The sequence below is a fragment of the Cololabis saira genome, chromosome 19 (assembly GCF_033807715.1).
Source record: "Cololabis saira isolate AMF1-May2022 chromosome 19, fColSai1.1, whole genome shotgun sequence".
Lineage (NCBI taxonomy): Eukaryota > Metazoa > Chordata > Actinopteri > Beloniformes > Belonidae > Cololabis > Cololabis saira.
The window spans coordinates 13,416,344-13,433,789 of NC_084605.1; the positions used below are offsets into that span (position 1 = coordinate 13,416,344).

Here is a 17,446-nt window from a genome sequence, read left to right on the forward strand (position 1 = left end):
GTAATCATTGTCCAAGGAATGTGAAGAAAAACAAAGGCATTGTATTTTCCAAGTCTTTTAATTTACTTCAACTGAATTCTTAATCATTTTTTACATCCTAAACTAAGTTCTAACAAAGAATTCAAAATCTCCACCTTGGCGTGACAAAATAGACCTACAAATATGAATTAAATACAGGGCAGATAACTTTTGAACACTGAGGCAATAAATCAGAAGTTGCAGTATATGTTCCTTTTTATTATTAGACAATAGTAAATCCAGCAGTTTCTGGTTTATTTTTTGCTGCCCAAGAAAATCCTGCTGCAAATGTACATAGATGCAAACGTTTTCATTCTCATTTACAATTTACAGAGCTCTGGGACTGACCACAGCGATGCCAGACAGCGAGTGTGATCAGTGCCAGAGGGGTGCAAACATGAAGTGCCAAAGTAGATGAGAACATGATTGCAGAAAACAAAAGAGTTTAAGATTTGAGCTCAGACGTGTACATGATTTTCTCATTGTATGGACTACCGTGAAATATGACAGTGTTGCAGCCAGGCCTTCTAAATCCTGATAATGTGCACAGGGTTTTAAATAATGTGACAAAACCATGCGTGAATGGTGTATTCACAACCACTAGTTAGCTGACTTTAAAGTTTGAATATATTGCTTAATACATGACATACTGCAAACCAGCTGAGGTGAATTATTGAGCAGCCAACTTAAACAATAGACTGAATTGTTAAGGAGCTCTTGTCCTCCTCCGGCTACATACATGTACAAATATCTGGAAACAAACAGCAGACAGCAAACCATGTCGTGGTGTTTAAAAAAAAAAAACCCAACAGATTAGAATTTGAAAACCCCCTTAAACTGAGCTTGTGTGTTTACAGTGATTTCTCTACAGTTAATCTTCATGAGGCAATAAGTAGCAGGTGTTAGGTAGGCAGAGCTTTTGAGGTATTTCATACTTCAGGCCAGTGCCACACATATTCATATGTTAAATGCAATGTATAAGGCTTTAAAAAAAAGATAAAAACAAAAAGTTGTTGAATTTTACAAGTGTCCTCATACGAGTACAAACAAAACAGGGACATTAGAAAACTTGGGAAGATCAGGAACAGAATCCATAACTGCACATTTTTCACATACCATTAGATGGTTTGTGAACTTATAAAGTTAAGGTGTAAATAAAACTGGCTCTTCCATGATAATAAAGCTCTGTTCGGTTTATTTAAACAATTGTGCTTTGTAGAAGGGGGACATATTTAAATGTCTCACATTAACTGTCCCTAAAAAAGGAGCCAGTTTCATCCCATGGTTATAATACAATAGTTAAAGGGATACACCAACATATGGGGACTTGGATTATTTATAATCAACCCCCGAGTTTTTTTAAGCGGTTAAATATGACTTCTCTGTACATCCAATAACTCAGTCTGGAAGCTGACTGCTGTACCTGGCCTCAGTGAGAAAATAAACTTCAAAACAATTTTACATGTTGTAAATACAGTAACTGTAAAATATCAAACTCTAGGGTTGACGGCATCTAAGCTCATTACCAAACTGTTGGCTTCTCCCTTTAAGAATTGCTTTCACTTAACCGTTTGTCGATGAGGGTTGAAACAAACTAAAAAGAAACAAACAAAAAAGAAAAAAAAAACAGTTAAATTATAAAAATTGATGGTTAACAGTGTAACAAGTTCAGCGAGAAGAGGTTCTTTCCTGTAATACTGCTACAATCGGATAACATTTTAGGCACCGGTACATAAGTCAACAAAACTGAAGTTTCTTCATGAGTCCACGAAGGGTTACAGCGTGCCCTGCAATAGTGTGTTGGAATGACTGACAAGCTACAGCCACGTTAAAGGAAAAAGAAACCATCTGGTCCTCACCACGTCTCAAAAACAGGAGAACACAACCTCAGTCGAACATGTGACATACCACAGCGAATTATCGATCAGCGAAGAAAATACAAAATGTATTAACTCAGTACTAACCATCTCCACATGAATTAAAAGGGGTTTTATTTTTATTTTTTTGGGGGGGTGGGGGTGTCCAAAATAGGACTTTTGCTACAACTAACATATTTTGCTAAACATCCTGCTAAATTATGATCTCGAAAGAGTTTAATAATCCTTTCCATTGCTTTAACTGACATTTCTTTTTGTTGGCATTTGAGTTGGTTACCACAGGTAATAAAGGTGAAAACCAGCTGATTTTACAACTTTTTTGCACCTCTAGTCAATCTATAAATTTAACACGTTAAGGACCAGAGGAGTTAATTTCATGTATTGATATATAAAAACTTAGCATTTATAGATGAGGTACTTTCTTTGTCACATAAATTCAAATTACAAGCATAAAATCAGGGAAAAATGCGTTGCTTGGTTCATTTACAGAGTTTTATACATCAGGTATGCTCCCTTTGAAGGCGGACCCTGAGTGCAGCCGATGACACGTCATCCTTGGCTCATTCATTCATTTCTGCTTTTACAGAAAATAATGATATACAAACGAATAACTGAGAAGGTCTTTAAAAAGCTACATGAGTTTTAGAGTCCAGTTTTAAAAAAAAACAACAAAAAAAACATTCATAGAACGTTCTTCTGATAAAATATGCACATAAAACAACAGGAATAAATTAATAAATATATCTATTTTAGCAAATAGTATCACTCAGCGTGAACGTGATTATTATTAGTAGTACAGCTATTGAATTAATCATCTAGTTTGAGTAGTTCACTTTGCCACTGACCTTCGAACACACAAAGAGGTATTTGACTTGAAAATATGAGGCTTTTCCCCTCACTGTATGTGAATTCCCAAAGCAAGGTGAACAGTCTTTTAACACTGATGGCAAAAACCAAAACAGAAGGATCCAAAGATACATATATACTTTGTATATTTAGCTTCCTAAGGAATCTACAGAGGCACTGAACACAATTATACTTAACAAGAGTAAGAACAGTACCGTTTTACAAAACATGTTTATCATCACTGTATGTTTCTCACGTGGACCTGGACTGCAGTTTTCTGTTCACTTTGGTTGGTTAATGTGTCATAGAGGAATGAGCAGAGACAGGGAATGTCCATCATCCAACCAGTCTAAGGGAATCCTGTGTATACAAGGAAAACATTCAGGCTCATTTAAAAGCAAATTGATGAAACATCAGAATACATTCGGGATGCAAGTTTGAAAATCCATCAAAATTTGCAACTTTTCAAAGGGGTTCCGTCTGGACCAAAGAAGCATTTCTTTAAGGAAAAAAAAAAAGCAATACTGTTTAACAATTATTGAAAGATGGGTGAAAAAAAGAAATCAAAGGAGCCTCTTCTTCCTTCTGCTGTATCCTCTGGATTACTCTATAGGAAGGATTCCATGTCCAGGTCCATGAATGCATCAGCATCCATGCAAAAGGAAGAGTCGTAGGTCGGGGTGGTGTTCTGGTGCATCTTCTGATGATGCCGCAGGTTGGACTTGCTGGAGAAGCTCTTGCTGCACAGCAGGCAGGCGAAGGGCTTCTCCTTGGTGTGTATCCTCCGGTGACATATGAGCTGAGTGGACACACGGAACGCTTTTCCACACTCCAGGCACTGGTAGCGTTTAGGCTCTGTGTGAATGCGTTGGTGGTTCTTGAGAGCCATCAGGTTGGTGTATTCCTTCTGGCAGACTGAGCAGAAGAAGGAGCCCGTCTTGTGGCTGTTCTTATGGTTGAGGAGGGAGCCGGCATGCCGGTAGGTTCGACCGCAGTGCTCACAGACATGGCACTTCTCCTCAGTAACGGATGTTTCATTACTCCTATGTGAACCAGTAACATTTCCTGGAATATGGGACAGTGGTGGTGGGATTTGGTTTTGCATTTCACCCATCTTCGCTGACTGATTTAATCCTGAATCCCAACAACGGTTGTTCTCTACAGGCTCATCCAGGCCCTGTTGATAAGAGCCCTCAGTCATGTGCTTTGCATCATGGTGCTCCTTGTAACTGGCCGTGCTGGGAAAGCTTTGCTGGCAGAGGCTGCAGACCACAGCCCGCTCCTTCGAATGCACCTCTATGTGGCTCTGCAGGTGTGAGACCAGACAGAAGGTCTTGCCGCACTCTGGGCAACAGTGACGCCTCATCTGGGAGTGTATCTGCAGAGTGAGAGGGTCGGGAAACGTCTGGAGGCACAAAGTGCAGTGATGGAGGTTTTCAGAGTGGGACTTCTTATGGTTGAGCAGGGAGCCAGCGTGGTGGTAGGAGCGTCCACACAAGTCGCACCTGCAGTAGGATCAACTTAGCATTACATTCCTAATACAACACTACAACCCAGATCATTAAATCTAACACTGGATAATTTTTAGAATTATATAAATTATAAGTTTCAAATAAATAAACTAATTTGGTTATTTCAGAGATAAAATAAATTTAACAGGGTTCTCTAGTGATCTATGTCAGTGGTTCCCAAACTTTTTTCCTTGGAGCCCCTCCTACTTGTGTCTATACCAGCCAGGCCCCCCGACCCGTACGTATTAGCAGCAAAAGAGTAAAGTGGTTCGTTAAAAATCTTTAATTGAAAAAAAATTAACATTAATTATGTTTTTTGATACATTTCTCTTTGGTTTACCCTGTACTTTGTTTTTGTCACCTTCCTTTTGTGTCACTCACCAATGTATAAAATACGCACAAAAAATAATTGCAAAGACATAAAAATATTTCAGAAAAATGTCTATTTTAATATGAGAGCAAATTTTTTTAACATTTTTCCTTTAGCAACCTGTCGGAGTAATAGTATGATTAAATGTTGAATGATAATACGTTTTTAAGTTTTTATCCTGATAACTTAGTATTTAAAAATGACCAAAATATATTTCTAAGTGGGTTTATAAAGACTTGGATTAAAAGGTATTCCATTACAGTAGGTGTGTTATTGTGATTTTTTATTTATTTAACATGTGCAAATATAATTTTTACAACTGCATATCCTCAAACAGACAAAGTTTCGTGCACCCCCCAGAGATCTGTGGCGCCCCCCCAGGGGGGGCCCGGACCCCAGGTTGGGGACCACTGATCTATGTGATAGTGATACCGTTTCTTACATTTCCAACATATGTCAGGCACCTTTGTGGTGCAATTTCTTTTTATTTTTGACATAGAATGCAAGAACATAAACAGTAGGAAATGTTTTCTGTAATAACTATGGGTAATAAAAAAATTATTTGAATACTAAGACATTTAAACCCATTTAAAACATTTCATAGACTCCCCTTTGAGCACTAATAAAAATAGTTGCATATTAATTTGTCAGTAAAACTGGGACTCACGTGAAGCATTTGTCTCCCTTTTCCGAGTGCTGGACTCCCGATAGTGTGCTGTTCTCCTGACCTCTGTGACAGCGGTGCCTCTTCAAGCCGGCCCTGCCCTGGAAGCGTTTTCCACACGAAGTACAGCTGAAGTGACTCAGCACTCGATTGTGGATCCTCTGGTGGTTGTGTAGGATGCTAGCGAGGCGAAAGGCCTTGCCACATGTCAGACACACATACTTTTTCTTCTGCGTGTGGATGCGTGTGTGGTTGCGTAAAGCCATCGGGTTAGTGAAGGGCTTGGAACAAAAGGTACAGCTGAAGTGCCCTGTCTTGTGGGTATTTTTGTGATTCAACAGTGAGCCAGCATGGCGGTAGCTGCGATTACATATGTTGCATGTGAATGGACGCTCCTCTTTAGCTGGAGCTGTATTTAACTGGGATTCCTTGTTGTCTGAGGGTCCATCACAGGGATGGGCTGCCAGTTGGTCAGCTGAGAAAAAGGTCTGTTTACATACTTTGCATTTAAAGGCTCTAGATCTGAGACCCTTCCTTCCTCCGGACCCATCCTTTCTGTGGTCCGCACAGACATGAGCCAACAGTTGTTTCTTTCCTCTAAAGCCTTTTCCACAATTTTGACAAGAGTGCTTTTTATATGCAAAGTGGGTCCGCAAGTGATTTTTCATCGCTAGCTGATTGGAGTAAGTGTTGTTACAAATAGAGCAGTAATATTCACCTGTTTTATGTGAGTTTCTGTGGTTGACTAAACTTCCTGCATGGCGATACGTGCGCCCACACTGGTCACACGCAAAAGGCCGCTGATCGCATGAGTCCTCCAGTTTAATGGAGCTATCCAACTTTACATGTCCTGCCTTCCCTTCAACTGTTTGCGTGCGGCGTCGAACGGAGGTAAAAGCCTGACTGGCGTTTGTAGTTAATGATGGCGTTCTCCCATCTGATCTGCTCCCATTCATTTGCATGAGTGCCTGGATCTGATTGTTGAGTTCCTGGATTTTGGCTTGGTTCTCTTTGTGCCTTCTCAGATGGATCAACAGCTGCTTCTGGATTTTGAAGGCCTTTCCACACTCCTGACAAGTGTGCCTGTGGGAGGAGACAAGGCAGATAGTTAAATCTGTTTTCAAAACAGACAGCGCTATATGCAAGTAAAGCATGATGAAAAATGGAAAAAGAAAATCTGACTAGTTTTTTTTCTTCAAAATAATTAAACATTTATTTGAAAATGTATAAATTGAATTCCAATAAATGTACATTTCTATAACTAACCTCTTAATATCAAAGTGGGATCTTTGATGGTTTTTAAGAGCCAACAGGTTGTAAAAGCGTTTCTGGCAGATAAGACATCTGAATACGCCTGTCTTGTGGGACTTTTTATGGTTGAGGAGGGAGCCAGCATGCCTGTACGACCGCCCACACTGATCACACTTGTACTGGCGATCTTCAGCATCAACAGTTTCTCTCATGGGACTCGTTTCATCATGCTGGACAACTGTGTTGACTTTAATTTCTTCCTTGCAGTGAACAGACTCATCTTTCCCCTCAGCTGTGCAGACATGGTTGTCCAGATGATCGTAGCTGGTGCAGAAGATGCCACAACTGCCACAGATGATTTGTTCTTCCTCTTTGCTTTCTGGAACATGGTTGTTCACAGGCAAATGTTTTTTACAGTCTTCCGTGTCCTTGTTGTGGAGAATCTGATGAGCAACCAAATCTTGCCTATTGGCAAAACTTTCCCCACATGTGCTACAGATCATCATCATCTCTCCAAGCTCATCTTTTTCTTCTTCATGGGAGGACATGGAAGAAGGCCGTGAGCTTGCAGGTGTACTATTAGACTGTGTGTGCCCTCGGAGATGGCTCCTGAGAGCCCTCTTGCTGGTGTAGCTGTTGCCACATATAGAGCACTGGTAAAGATCTCCGTCATCATCTTCCTCATCTTCTATAGTAGCATTTGGCTGAGTGCTGCACACATTTTCACGGAAGTTCTGTTCAAAGTAACTTTGGTTGTGGCCGCCATTCAGGCCACAGAACTCCGCATTATTTCCTGGATTTCCAATGATGCAATGACCATTACTGGGCTGGACGTTTAAGCTAGTGTTGTACTCATCACCGTTACTGTCGTGTTGTTGGTGCTGTAGCAATGGGCAGCTGTGAGACTTGATCCCTGCAATATCTGCAAATGTCTCACCACAGTCTGCACACATGTGCCTCTGCATCAGGTGTCCGTTGTGAGGTAGATGCACAGTCATATCCTGGGAGAAATCCTGATTAAACTGCTCCTGGTAAAATGCTGTATTGCTGTGGTCAGCGCCGTTCTCCTGATCGATATCAACCACAGGGTGAGCACCGTTTTCCTGGTTGTTTTGGGAAAGGGAACATGTCTGTTGGCAATCCAAAGTCAGAGGCTCTGATGAGAGCCAGTCTCCTCCCGTTCTGAGGTTGTAAGATGACGGCTGAGCTTTGTGGAGACGAAGGTGACTTTTGAGAGCAGCTAGGTGAGGATAATTCTTTCTACAAACAGAGCATTCATAAGTCCCCACCTGATGTGACCGTTTGTGGTTGATGAGGCTCCCAGAGTGTCGGTAGCTTTTACCACAGATCTCACACTTAAAAGGGCGCTCCTCAGAATCTACAGTTGAATTTTCTTCCATTTTGTCAGTGTTTTGTGTGGACATGAGTGTCTGACTAAAAATATTCGTGTTCAAGACAGGAATTTCTCCCTGAGTGCAATTGGATGAAGGTTTTAGATCACTGGAGCAGTCTGAGAACACATGGCCATTATGTCTTATTTTCTCCAGTGGCTGATCAACACTCCCAAGATTATCTATTGATGACACCAGAGGGATCCTGTTTATAGGAGATGTATAAAAAACTGACTCGGGTGAAGCAACACTGCTGTCATATGTTAGACTTTGGTTCTCTGACAAAGAATTTTGAGGGTCAAGTGACAGAGAAGATGAGTTGTGCATCTGAATGTGTTCCTGGAACTCCTCATCTGTAGGGAAAAGTACCTGACATAAATGGCAAAAATTGACTGGAGCATCCTGGCTCTGGGGAGAGAACTGGTCCAGGGTTGTGCTTGTGTAGGACCCGCCTGTCAAAGTGAGGTCTGTCCCACTTCTTCCTTTGTGAGTTCTCTGATGGCTGTAGAGGGCAGCCATGTTATTGAATAGTTTGAAACAGACGGTGCACTCAAACAGTCCCACTTGGTGAGTCTTTTTATGATTGCTCAGGCTTCGGTGATGTATGTATGATTTGTCACACAAATCACACTTGAAGGGTCTATCCAATGCCTCATCACAGGTCTCAGATTGTGAATTGTAAATATCTTCTGTCTTGTCCTCAGATGGGCCATTTTCTGGAGAAGTTCCAAGATTTGTAGACTCCTCATTCAGTTGATGTGGTTGATCATTTTCAGGGCTGGAATTTTCCATGTCTAACTTCCGATATGACTTCTCCTTTGTCTTTTTTGCAAGATGTACCCTCTTGTGAGTAGATAGCTGTGTTGCTAAACGAAAAGCTTTTCCACACTCTGCACAGGAGTATTTTTTTAATGAAGTGTGGCTCCGGAGATGACTCTTCAGAGCCGAAGCATTAGAGTTTTCTTTTCCACATATGTTACAGTGAAAAGAACCAACTTCGTGAGTCTTTCTATGGTTAGTTAGACTACCAGCATGTCTATAACCACGTCCACATTCATCACATTTAAATTTTCTTTCTTCTTCTTCTTCTTCTTCTTCTTGATGATTGGCATCCATGTGCTCAAGCAGATTAGGCATACTGGGACATACAATGCCACACTGTTTGCAAGGAAATCCTGTTGTCCTGCTTGGGTCTTACAATGCCATTACAGGATAGTGATTGAATTAAGTGCAGAAGTTTGCAAAGTTCCAAGTTGGAAATGCATTAGAGGCCTTTCTAGTCCATACAAAAGGAAGCCAGATCTTTCCAGTAGGGTCCAACGAATGTCCTGGGAGGTAACACAAGAAAGGAGATAAAGAGTTGAGGTGAAAAACTTGAGTACAGCAGAAGCAGCCATGATGCTGATCACAAAACATTAGACAATGTTAGAAAGAGTACGAAATGACAACATTGAATAGAATCATTTTAAGAGTGTAATCAGTTACTTTTATCATAAAAAAATTTACAATAGATATCAATCAAAATGTGTATTAAATCTGAACATATTTTTGTTGAAAAAAGATAAGAATAAAAAACATTAACCGTGCTACTTTGCATCCTATAACTAGACAAAAAAATGTATTTTTCCAGCATATTTACAGAGTAGACTGATCTATAAAACAATAAAGTGAAATGAAAACCCATCAAGGGAAAGGTATCCTAACCCTGCAATGGTACATCTCTGCATGTAGAGAAACTCCATTCAGAAATAGATTCATACATGCTTGAATTTAGGATGCTGATTTTGAATGGTTTATTTTTTTGTTCTTGTCAAATTTACACAGCCCTTTGTCTGCCAGTGAAATCAATGGACATTTATAAGAGCAACGCATATCTAATATACCTGTGATCAACTGTCCACACCAAAACAGGCCCTATTCTTTGAACCGCGGTTGAATTGGTTTGATATTGGATATTGGATATTATGAATTCAATACCCATAAAACTTATACATACCACTGATTTTGGTCAAACCACTTGTGATGTGTTCATGGTCATCTAGACTATATATCACAAAACAGTAATTATTAAAAAAAAAAAATCATATATATGGGCTGATTTAAAAATCATATATATGGGCTGATTTAATGTGGTTTAATGAATTCAACACCCATAAAACTTGTGATACATACCACTGATTTTGGTCATATTGCTTGTGATGTGTTCATGGTCATCTAGACTATATATCACAAAACAGTAATTATTATAAAATCATATTATGGGCTGATTTAATGAGGTTTAATGAATTCAACACCCATAAAACTTGTGATACATAACACCGATTGTTTTCATTAAACCTCCTTAAATCAGCCCGTAATATGATTTTATAATAATTACTCTCTTGTGATATATAGTCTAGATGACCATGAACACATCACAAGCAATATGACCAAAATCAGTGGTATGTATCACAAGTTTTATGGGTGTTGAATTCATAATATCCAATATCAAACCAATTCAACCGCGGTATTCTTTGATAAGGAAGCATTTCACTGCTTGAAATTAACAAGTATTTACCTCTTGATTCAGAATGGGACTCAGACATAATTTAACAGTGTAATCTTGATCACTGCCAGTGAAAATGCTGTTAATATCAACACGCTTTAATAATCAGACTTGAGGAAACATCTACAGCCTGTAAAATGACAGAGCTTTAGTTTGCAGCATAATTTGGAAAACAGTCACGCCAAAAATGACAAAACTTTTAACGACGCAACCAACAGCTACTTATCCATGGTAATTAGTAATCAGTGAGGTAAAACGTTTTTCATAGTGCCCTCTCTGCAGCAGCAGGCTAACTGAACTAGCTGTCTATGGAGCTCTGCTGCACGCAACAAATACATCACTAAAGAGGACATACACGTCCTTTAACATTACTACAAGAACCCAACTAAACACATGTTCAAACTGGGCTTATGACAAGACCGAACAAATTGGCTGATGCAGCTAAAAGGGAGCAATTAGGTCACGCTAGCGGGCTACCAGCTAACATCAGTATGACTAGCTAAACAAACATTGCACCAAACCCCCACTAAATCGTTTAAAAAGAGGAATAATTGTGTAGATAATAAATAAATAAAATACCTGCAGCAGCATAATTTAATGCAAGATATAACGGCGCATATCCACTACATATTCATCATTTTTAAACCGTTACTTTCATGTAAAGGGAAAGGTCTCTTTATCCAATTGTCTTGTTTTTCCTGCTTCGCATGAACCACATTGCTCTTGTTGCTAGGAAACAGGAAATGTGCAGCAGCGAAATGTTTCCCCCCTCACGCTTCCTAGGTGGCCCAAACATTCGCTATTTTTTATTTTTTTTGATTGATTGAAGAATTTATTAGGAGAATTGCATAGGATCAGGTACAGTTTCATGACAGTACAGATTTGCTGATACAAAGTCAACTAAAAGGCATTATTCCAAGAAAGCATTACACTTGTTTACATTGGAGACCTTTTTTAAACTCATATAACATTGAATGACATACAGGTAAGAAGCAGTACTTTGTAGGGAAGATTGTAAAAAAAAGAAAAGGGGGGAATTACTGTTATTTTGCACCGAGAGAGACTAAAAAGGTGATGAGACAAATAGAATAAGCTAGGTAATACAAAAATAAATAACGCTACAAACTCCGTTTTTACGTAATACAAATACTGAAGGGGAAATACAAATCCCAATGTTAATTTAAAACTTTTAGCTGCTTCAGACAGCTAGGTTTTTAATTTGCCACATGTCATGTATTGTAAAATATGTACACATTATTATTGAATACGATTTAATTGTATAACTGTACTAAGAGTTCCACGCTTCAACGTTTGTTTCCTTAAGGCTTAAGCATTTTATTGCGCGTTTTATCCTCATGTTTTGTCATTAAACACATTACAATGTTGCACACTTGGCTCGCCTGCTGGCAGCTGTCGTCATCAGGGTCCTAACGCCGTCGGAAATCTGCCAGCCAGTCAAAAGCAATCTCTGTGTAAAGCAGTCGCGTTCAAAGACATTGGCAACCATCTACTAATGCCCACAGTCTGGTAAGAGTGACTTCCTTATGTTTTAAATACCCCATATGTAAAAAAGACGACGTTAACAAAATACTTGCCGTGTAACAGCAGTCATAATGATGATGATGTCGAGTGAATCTGTACAGCCAGCGGTCCTAAAGCCAGCCATTTTGAGTTGGTTAAAAAAAAATGTAGCATGCCAGCTTGCACAAAGATATACGTGCATATCCTACCTCATACCTTGGAACATTAACCCGTGAAATATCATCTTTGTGTTGAGGTGGATACATCTCAGTCAGCGCTGCAGTGTTGTCAAACGCTGCATCGCTGACTTCCTCCGGCATCAAAGCGGTTAGCTTATTGTCCCTGAGGTCCTAATGCCAGCCATTTTGTGATTTAATGCATACTGATATATCCATACCATGGATGTATTAAATTAACACACCTGTGTATATATATACTGTATCTTTGACATTGGTGCATCACTTTTTTTTTCGTGGTTCATGACCAACCACTGTCAGGTGAAGGTCTGCTTAACAGATTCATAGGCGTCCCACAAATTATTTTGTTGTCTCATATCCTCTTTTTCCTATTTAGTCAGGGGGCAAACCCTAAGATTGATAACTATGCTCACGCTTCTGGGTAAAGTTTGACAACCTTATTTTTTTGTTAGAAGGAACCCCTAAGAGGAATAATAGGGGTGTTGTCATCTTGGATTGTTTTGCTGATGACCACTGGAGCTGTTGTAACATTCAAATACTCAATTCATGCCTATGGTCACAATAATGGTCAAAATGTACAGTTTATATGCAAAATCTTCAATGTTCAACATTTTATATTTAGGGAAATGGATAAAACATCAATTGAAAAACATTTTTATTAATTGTATTGCAATATTTTATCCAATATTGGTTAAAAAATATGACTTTTTTATAGGCGTTTTAAACACGCACATAATAAGCATCTTTTTTTTTTTTTTTTTTTTACAGTGAAACACATTTTCTATGAAATCCTGTGTCAAAAACGTCTATAAAAAAGTTATATTTTGTATCCAATATTGGCTAAAATATTACAATATGATTCATAAAGGCTTTTTTAGTATTGTTTTAACTATTTCCTTAGATATACAATGTTTTAATTTTGTCAATTATGCATACAAATTGTACGGGTTGACCAAAACTGACCATATGCCTGAATTGAGAACTTGAATATTCTAGCGCCTTTAGTGGTCACCAGCAAAACAATTCAAGATGACAACACCCCTAAAATTCCTTCTATAGATTTGTCAAAAAACATAAGTTGTCAAACTTTACCCAGACATGTGAGCAAAGTCTTAACGGAGGCTCTTTTCTAAAGTTGCCCCTTGACTAATTGATCTGTGTGTTCAAATACGTATTGCAAGGATGTCTTATTACGTCTCACTTTCTTGTATTTTTTGTATATTTTTTTGTATAATTTGTTTTGTATAATTGTGTATATGTTATTTTATTCAGAGCTGTCATTTTTTTTTCTCTACCTCAAACTGCTGCACCTTAGATGTTTATTTGTATATATGTCAAGTCAACAAGTACCACATTTGTTTATTTGTTTATTTACTGCCTAAAGATCGAAATAACCGGAGTCGAATTCCTTGTTGGACAATGTTCGAACCTGGCCAATAAAGATGATTCTGATTCTGATTCTGATTCTAAATTTTATTTCTCTGCAGAAATAAAAATGGCCTCTCCTCAGCCTGGGAGTCCACCTCTTGAAGAGCAAAACACCCCTCCTGTTGAAGTTGAAGACAGCCACCAAAATGAAGAGGTGGCGAAGGATCAACCTCCAAAAAAACGCGGCAGGGGCAGACCTCCAAAAGCAAAACCCCTCTTTAAATGCCCCACTTGCACTGAGACTTTCAAGAGTGCATCTGCTCTGCAGAGCCATAAGCTCTCAGCACATGCAAAGGAATGTCAGCAGCAATTCACATGCTCTGAGTGTGCCAAAGCATTTTCAAGCAAGGGTCAGCTCTCAAAGCATGAGCGCACGCACTCATCCCAGCGCCCGTTTCAGTGTCCAGATTGCCACAAGGCTTACAAGACATCCACAGAGCTACGCAACCATAGCCGCTCTCACACTGGGGAGAAGCCTTTTGTATGCACAGATTGTGGTAAGGCTTTCATGCAGGCTATATGTTTGAGGATCCATATGACGCAGCACAGTGGAGAGCGTCCTTACTCATGCGGTCAGTGCTCAAAGAGTTACCCCACCTTATCCAAACTGAAGGTGCATGAGCGATCTCACACTGGAGAGAAGCCATACTTCTGTGCTGAGTGCGGTAAGAATTTTGCTGATCCCTCAGTGTTTCGTAAACACAGAAGAAACCACCAGGGCCATCGACCGTATACTTGTGACGAATGCGGCAAAACATACACAGAGCTGAAGGACCTGAAAAACCACGAGCGGTCGCACACTGGAGAAAAGCCGTTCCTGTGCTCGGACTGTGGCAAAGCCTTCTCCCGCTCCTCCTCCCTGGCCTGCCATCAGCGAATTCACTCCCAGAATAAACCCTATCAGTGCGAGCAGTGTGGAAAAGGCTTTACTCAGCTGTCGTCCTACCAGTCTCATCTCCGCACTCACTCAGGTGAGAAGCCCTTCCTGTGCCCTCAGTGTGGAAAGATGTTTTCTGACCCCTCTAGTTTTCGTCGGCACCAGCGCGCCCACTTGGGTTTTAAACCTTATCCATGCGATAAGTGTTCCAAGCGATTCCGGCAACCGGCTGATCTTGCTGTGCATGAACGCGTTCACTCTGGAGAGCGGCCGTACAAATGCCAGAGCTGTGACAAGGCCTTCGTAGCGTCCTGGGATCTGCGCCGCCACATGCTCGTCCACACCGGTCTGAGGCCATTCTCGTGCACTGAGTGCGACAAGTCCTTTGCTGAGCGTTCCAGCCTCAACAAGCACCGGCGTGTGCACTCTGGAGAGAGGCCTTTCAAATGTGAAGAGTGTTTGAAGTCATTTGTGGTGTCCTCAAGCCTTCGAAAACATGAAAAAACTCACCTGGCTGAGCAGTCTGAGCAACAGCAGCATCAGCATCAGCAGCAGCAGCAGCAGCAGCAGCAGGTGACTGAAGCTGCATCCGCCTCAAGCGTCACCGCCCACACCACTCTCCCTCAGTTCTCCTGTCCTCAGTGCGATGCTACATTCAGTAAATGGGAAGAAGTTCAGGCCCATGAAAACCTTCACTCCATCGACTCCACTCCATCGTCTGTTACCAAAATCGTGCCGCTCAGTTCACACGTGTGTGAAACTTGTCACGCAGAGTTTACACAGCTGGCAGACTTGAGGGAGCACGAGAAGCAGCACGAGAAGCCGAGGCCACATGTCTGCAACAGCTGCGGCAAAGGCTTCCTTAACAAATCTGGACTACGTAAACACCAGAAGATTCATTCCACCAGTAAACCTCACAAGTGCCCACACTGTGGCAAAGCCTTTCTGTTTGCCACTTACCTTCGCAAGCACTTACGGACTCATGTCGAGGCTTCACAACCCAGTGACCTAAACATTATTCACACAGATCCTCTCCCTTCACCAGCCGGTGAAGTTCCTACCTCCACTGTTGAACCCAGCACTATATCTCTGACAGTCCCACAGACTGTACCTGTAACCGCTTTTCATTCTCTCCCAGAGTATTTAGTCAAACAGGAGGGACTTTAAAAGTACTTAACTGTTTTATCATTTCAGATCTGCAATCACTTAGTGGCCTTAAATAACTTTTCAATCTAAATCAGAAAACAAAACAAAAACAAACTGCATATCTCAAAATAAAAGTTCTTCAAAATGTTCAGTTTGTATCACAATTGTGTAAATTGTTACAAGTTGTCATTGTTTTGTATTATCACTTGACTTAAAGTATTAAATGTTATACTTGCATTTTAAAAGCTGGTCTGTACGATACATACTATGTAGTTGTTTTATTATCTGTTGTGAACTTTTACAAAAATGTGGTAACATTAACTTGCAATATATACTGCAAACAGTAAACTCATCGAACCAACACCTGTGATTTAAAATAAATGGCTTCATATATTTTCAGTTATAGTCTTCTAATCTTAAATGTTTAACGTTCTTTTGATTTAATTTCGATGGAGAAAATAACTAAGTGTAATTTTCAGCTTAATTATTAAACAAGCTGTTTTGGTTTAAAAGGACAGTGGCATTTCAAATTATTTACAAGAATAACTTTTTTTCATATAATAAAGCATGTAAAGCCAGATTTGTGTTTCTTTTTTCAAGACAAATCAGGTTCATCTTTGTGGGTTTGCAGTATCTGTCATGCACAGGCATTTTATTGTTGAGTAAAGCTGATGTGATAACTAAAGCAAACTCTGTCAGCATGTCGTTTATTGAGAAACGAACAACAAACAGGTGGGGGCAACGGTTTCTGAACACAGAAACGGCAAAATGCCAACAGGGTGGACTGTATTCCATTAGCAGGCTGCAACTCCAAAGGTTAACTCTTGAACTTTACCACCATTTACAGTGATAAGATTCATACATGTCTCAGTCATAACATTTTTGGAACATTTACTTTAAAAAAAAAATAAAATAAAATTCTTCATGCTTTCTTACAACTTGTCACAATTTAATGATTAAGTCTTTAATAGATGTATCAGACCACAGATGACATGAGATGGGGGAACTGTAAAAGATTGGGCAACTTAAGTCTTGAGGTATCAGACATGATTCTCAAGAAGGAAAAAAAGTCAAAATATCTTTCCATGCAAAATGTGTTACAAAAAAAAAGACAATTCTCACTAATCTGCTTAATTTTAATAAATGTGTTCAAATGATGTCTTGCTCACCATTTTTCTAAGCTCCTAGTCCTTACTATCTCCAACTATTCAAACTGTCAGTAACCTCGTCAGCTACCCAGCGCACTTGTTTGACTGTAAAAGACCCTAAAAGCCTCTAAAAGGTTGTTTTCACTTCAAAATTCAGGATGAAATACGCTAAAATGAACCCTTAAACTTTCATTAAATTGGACGCTGTCCCCACCTGTACTGGCATCAGACAGCGTCTGCACTAAACCTGCTCTGAACAGACAGCTAACATGTCCTGGAGCTTCATGTCCTGGTTATCATCTCTTTTGCGCTCATGGAACTCTAGGTGGAGGGCCGAGAAGAGGCAATAGAGGAAAAAGGCAGTTGAGGTTATAACCATCTCCAAAAACATAGGATGATTGTCAGTGTGTATCTGCTGACACTAGTCTGTGTATTCCATATCCTGAACAGTGGTACAAGTGCCTCACTGACATCTTCTCAGAGTAGCTCTGAGGGCCGTTGTAGAGAAAGACATATCTGTTCATGTTTTGGTCTCCTATATCGAAACGATTACCATATATATCGTACTTTGCTAAAATTACATTGCAACTTTTATGCTGCCGCCTGCATGGCATCGACATAAAATTGCATTTTTTTCTGTTATTTTTACATATAAT

The 17,446-nt window shown here is 39.9% G+C and overlaps 2 protein-coding genes across 4 annotated transcripts; one reads left to right on the forward strand and one right to left on the reverse strand.

Annotated features, from left to right (window-relative positions):
* Positions 1-39: 39 nt before the first annotated feature.
* On the reverse strand, positions 40-12,349 carry znf646 (zinc finger protein 646). Of its 3 annotated transcripts, none has more exons than XM_061709235.1 (4): positions 12,211-12,349; positions 6,553-9,256; positions 5,290-6,369; positions 40-4,246 (listed from the first exon to the last, which is right to left on the reverse strand). In XM_061709235.1, exons 2-4 carry the CDS (start codon positions 9,063-9,065, stop codon positions 3,349-3,351), a joined length of 4,491 nt encoding a protein of 1,496 aa, XP_061565219.1. In that variant the 5' UTR covers positions 9,066-9,256; positions 12,211-12,349; the 3' UTR covers positions 40-3,348. The 3 variants fall into 3 exon arrangements, with proteins under 3 accessions (XP_061565219.1, XP_061565220.1, XP_061565217.1); XM_061709236.1 differs by having other exon boundaries at positions 12,204-12,289; XM_061709233.1 differs by lacking the exon at positions 12,211-12,349 and adding an exon at positions 11,053-11,305.
* On the forward strand, positions 11,910-16,745 carry znf668 (zinc finger protein 668). The gene is made up of 2 exons (XM_061709237.1): positions 11,910-12,000; positions 13,679-16,745. Exon 2 carries the CDS (start codon positions 13,687-13,689, stop codon positions 15,661-15,663), a length of 1,977 nt encoding a protein of 658 aa, XP_061565221.1. The 5' UTR covers positions 11,910-12,000; positions 13,679-13,686; the 3' UTR covers positions 15,664-16,745.
* Positions 16,746-17,446: the final 701 nt, after the last annotated feature.

What these genes read in the sequence shown, in the direction of transcription:
- znf668 (XM_061709237.1), top strand. Translation starts at nt 13,687, where the DNA reads ATGGCCTCTCCTCAGCCTGGGAGTCCACCTCTTGAAGAGCAAAACACC.
- znf646 (XM_061709235.1), bottom strand. Translation starts at nt 9,065, where the DNA reads ATGCCTAATCTGCTTGAGCACATGGATGCCAATCATCAAGAAGAAGAA. An exon ending in TCCCACTTTGATATTAAGAG is followed by an intron (nt 6,370 to 6,552) that starts GTTAGTTATAGA and finishes CTCCTCCCACAG; the next exon opens with GCACACTTGTCAGGAGTGTG. An exon ending in AAGGGAGACAAATGCTTCAC is followed by an intron (nt 4,247 to 5,289) that starts GTGAGTCCCAGT and finishes ATCCTACTGCAG; the next exon opens with GTGCGACTTGTGTGGACGCT.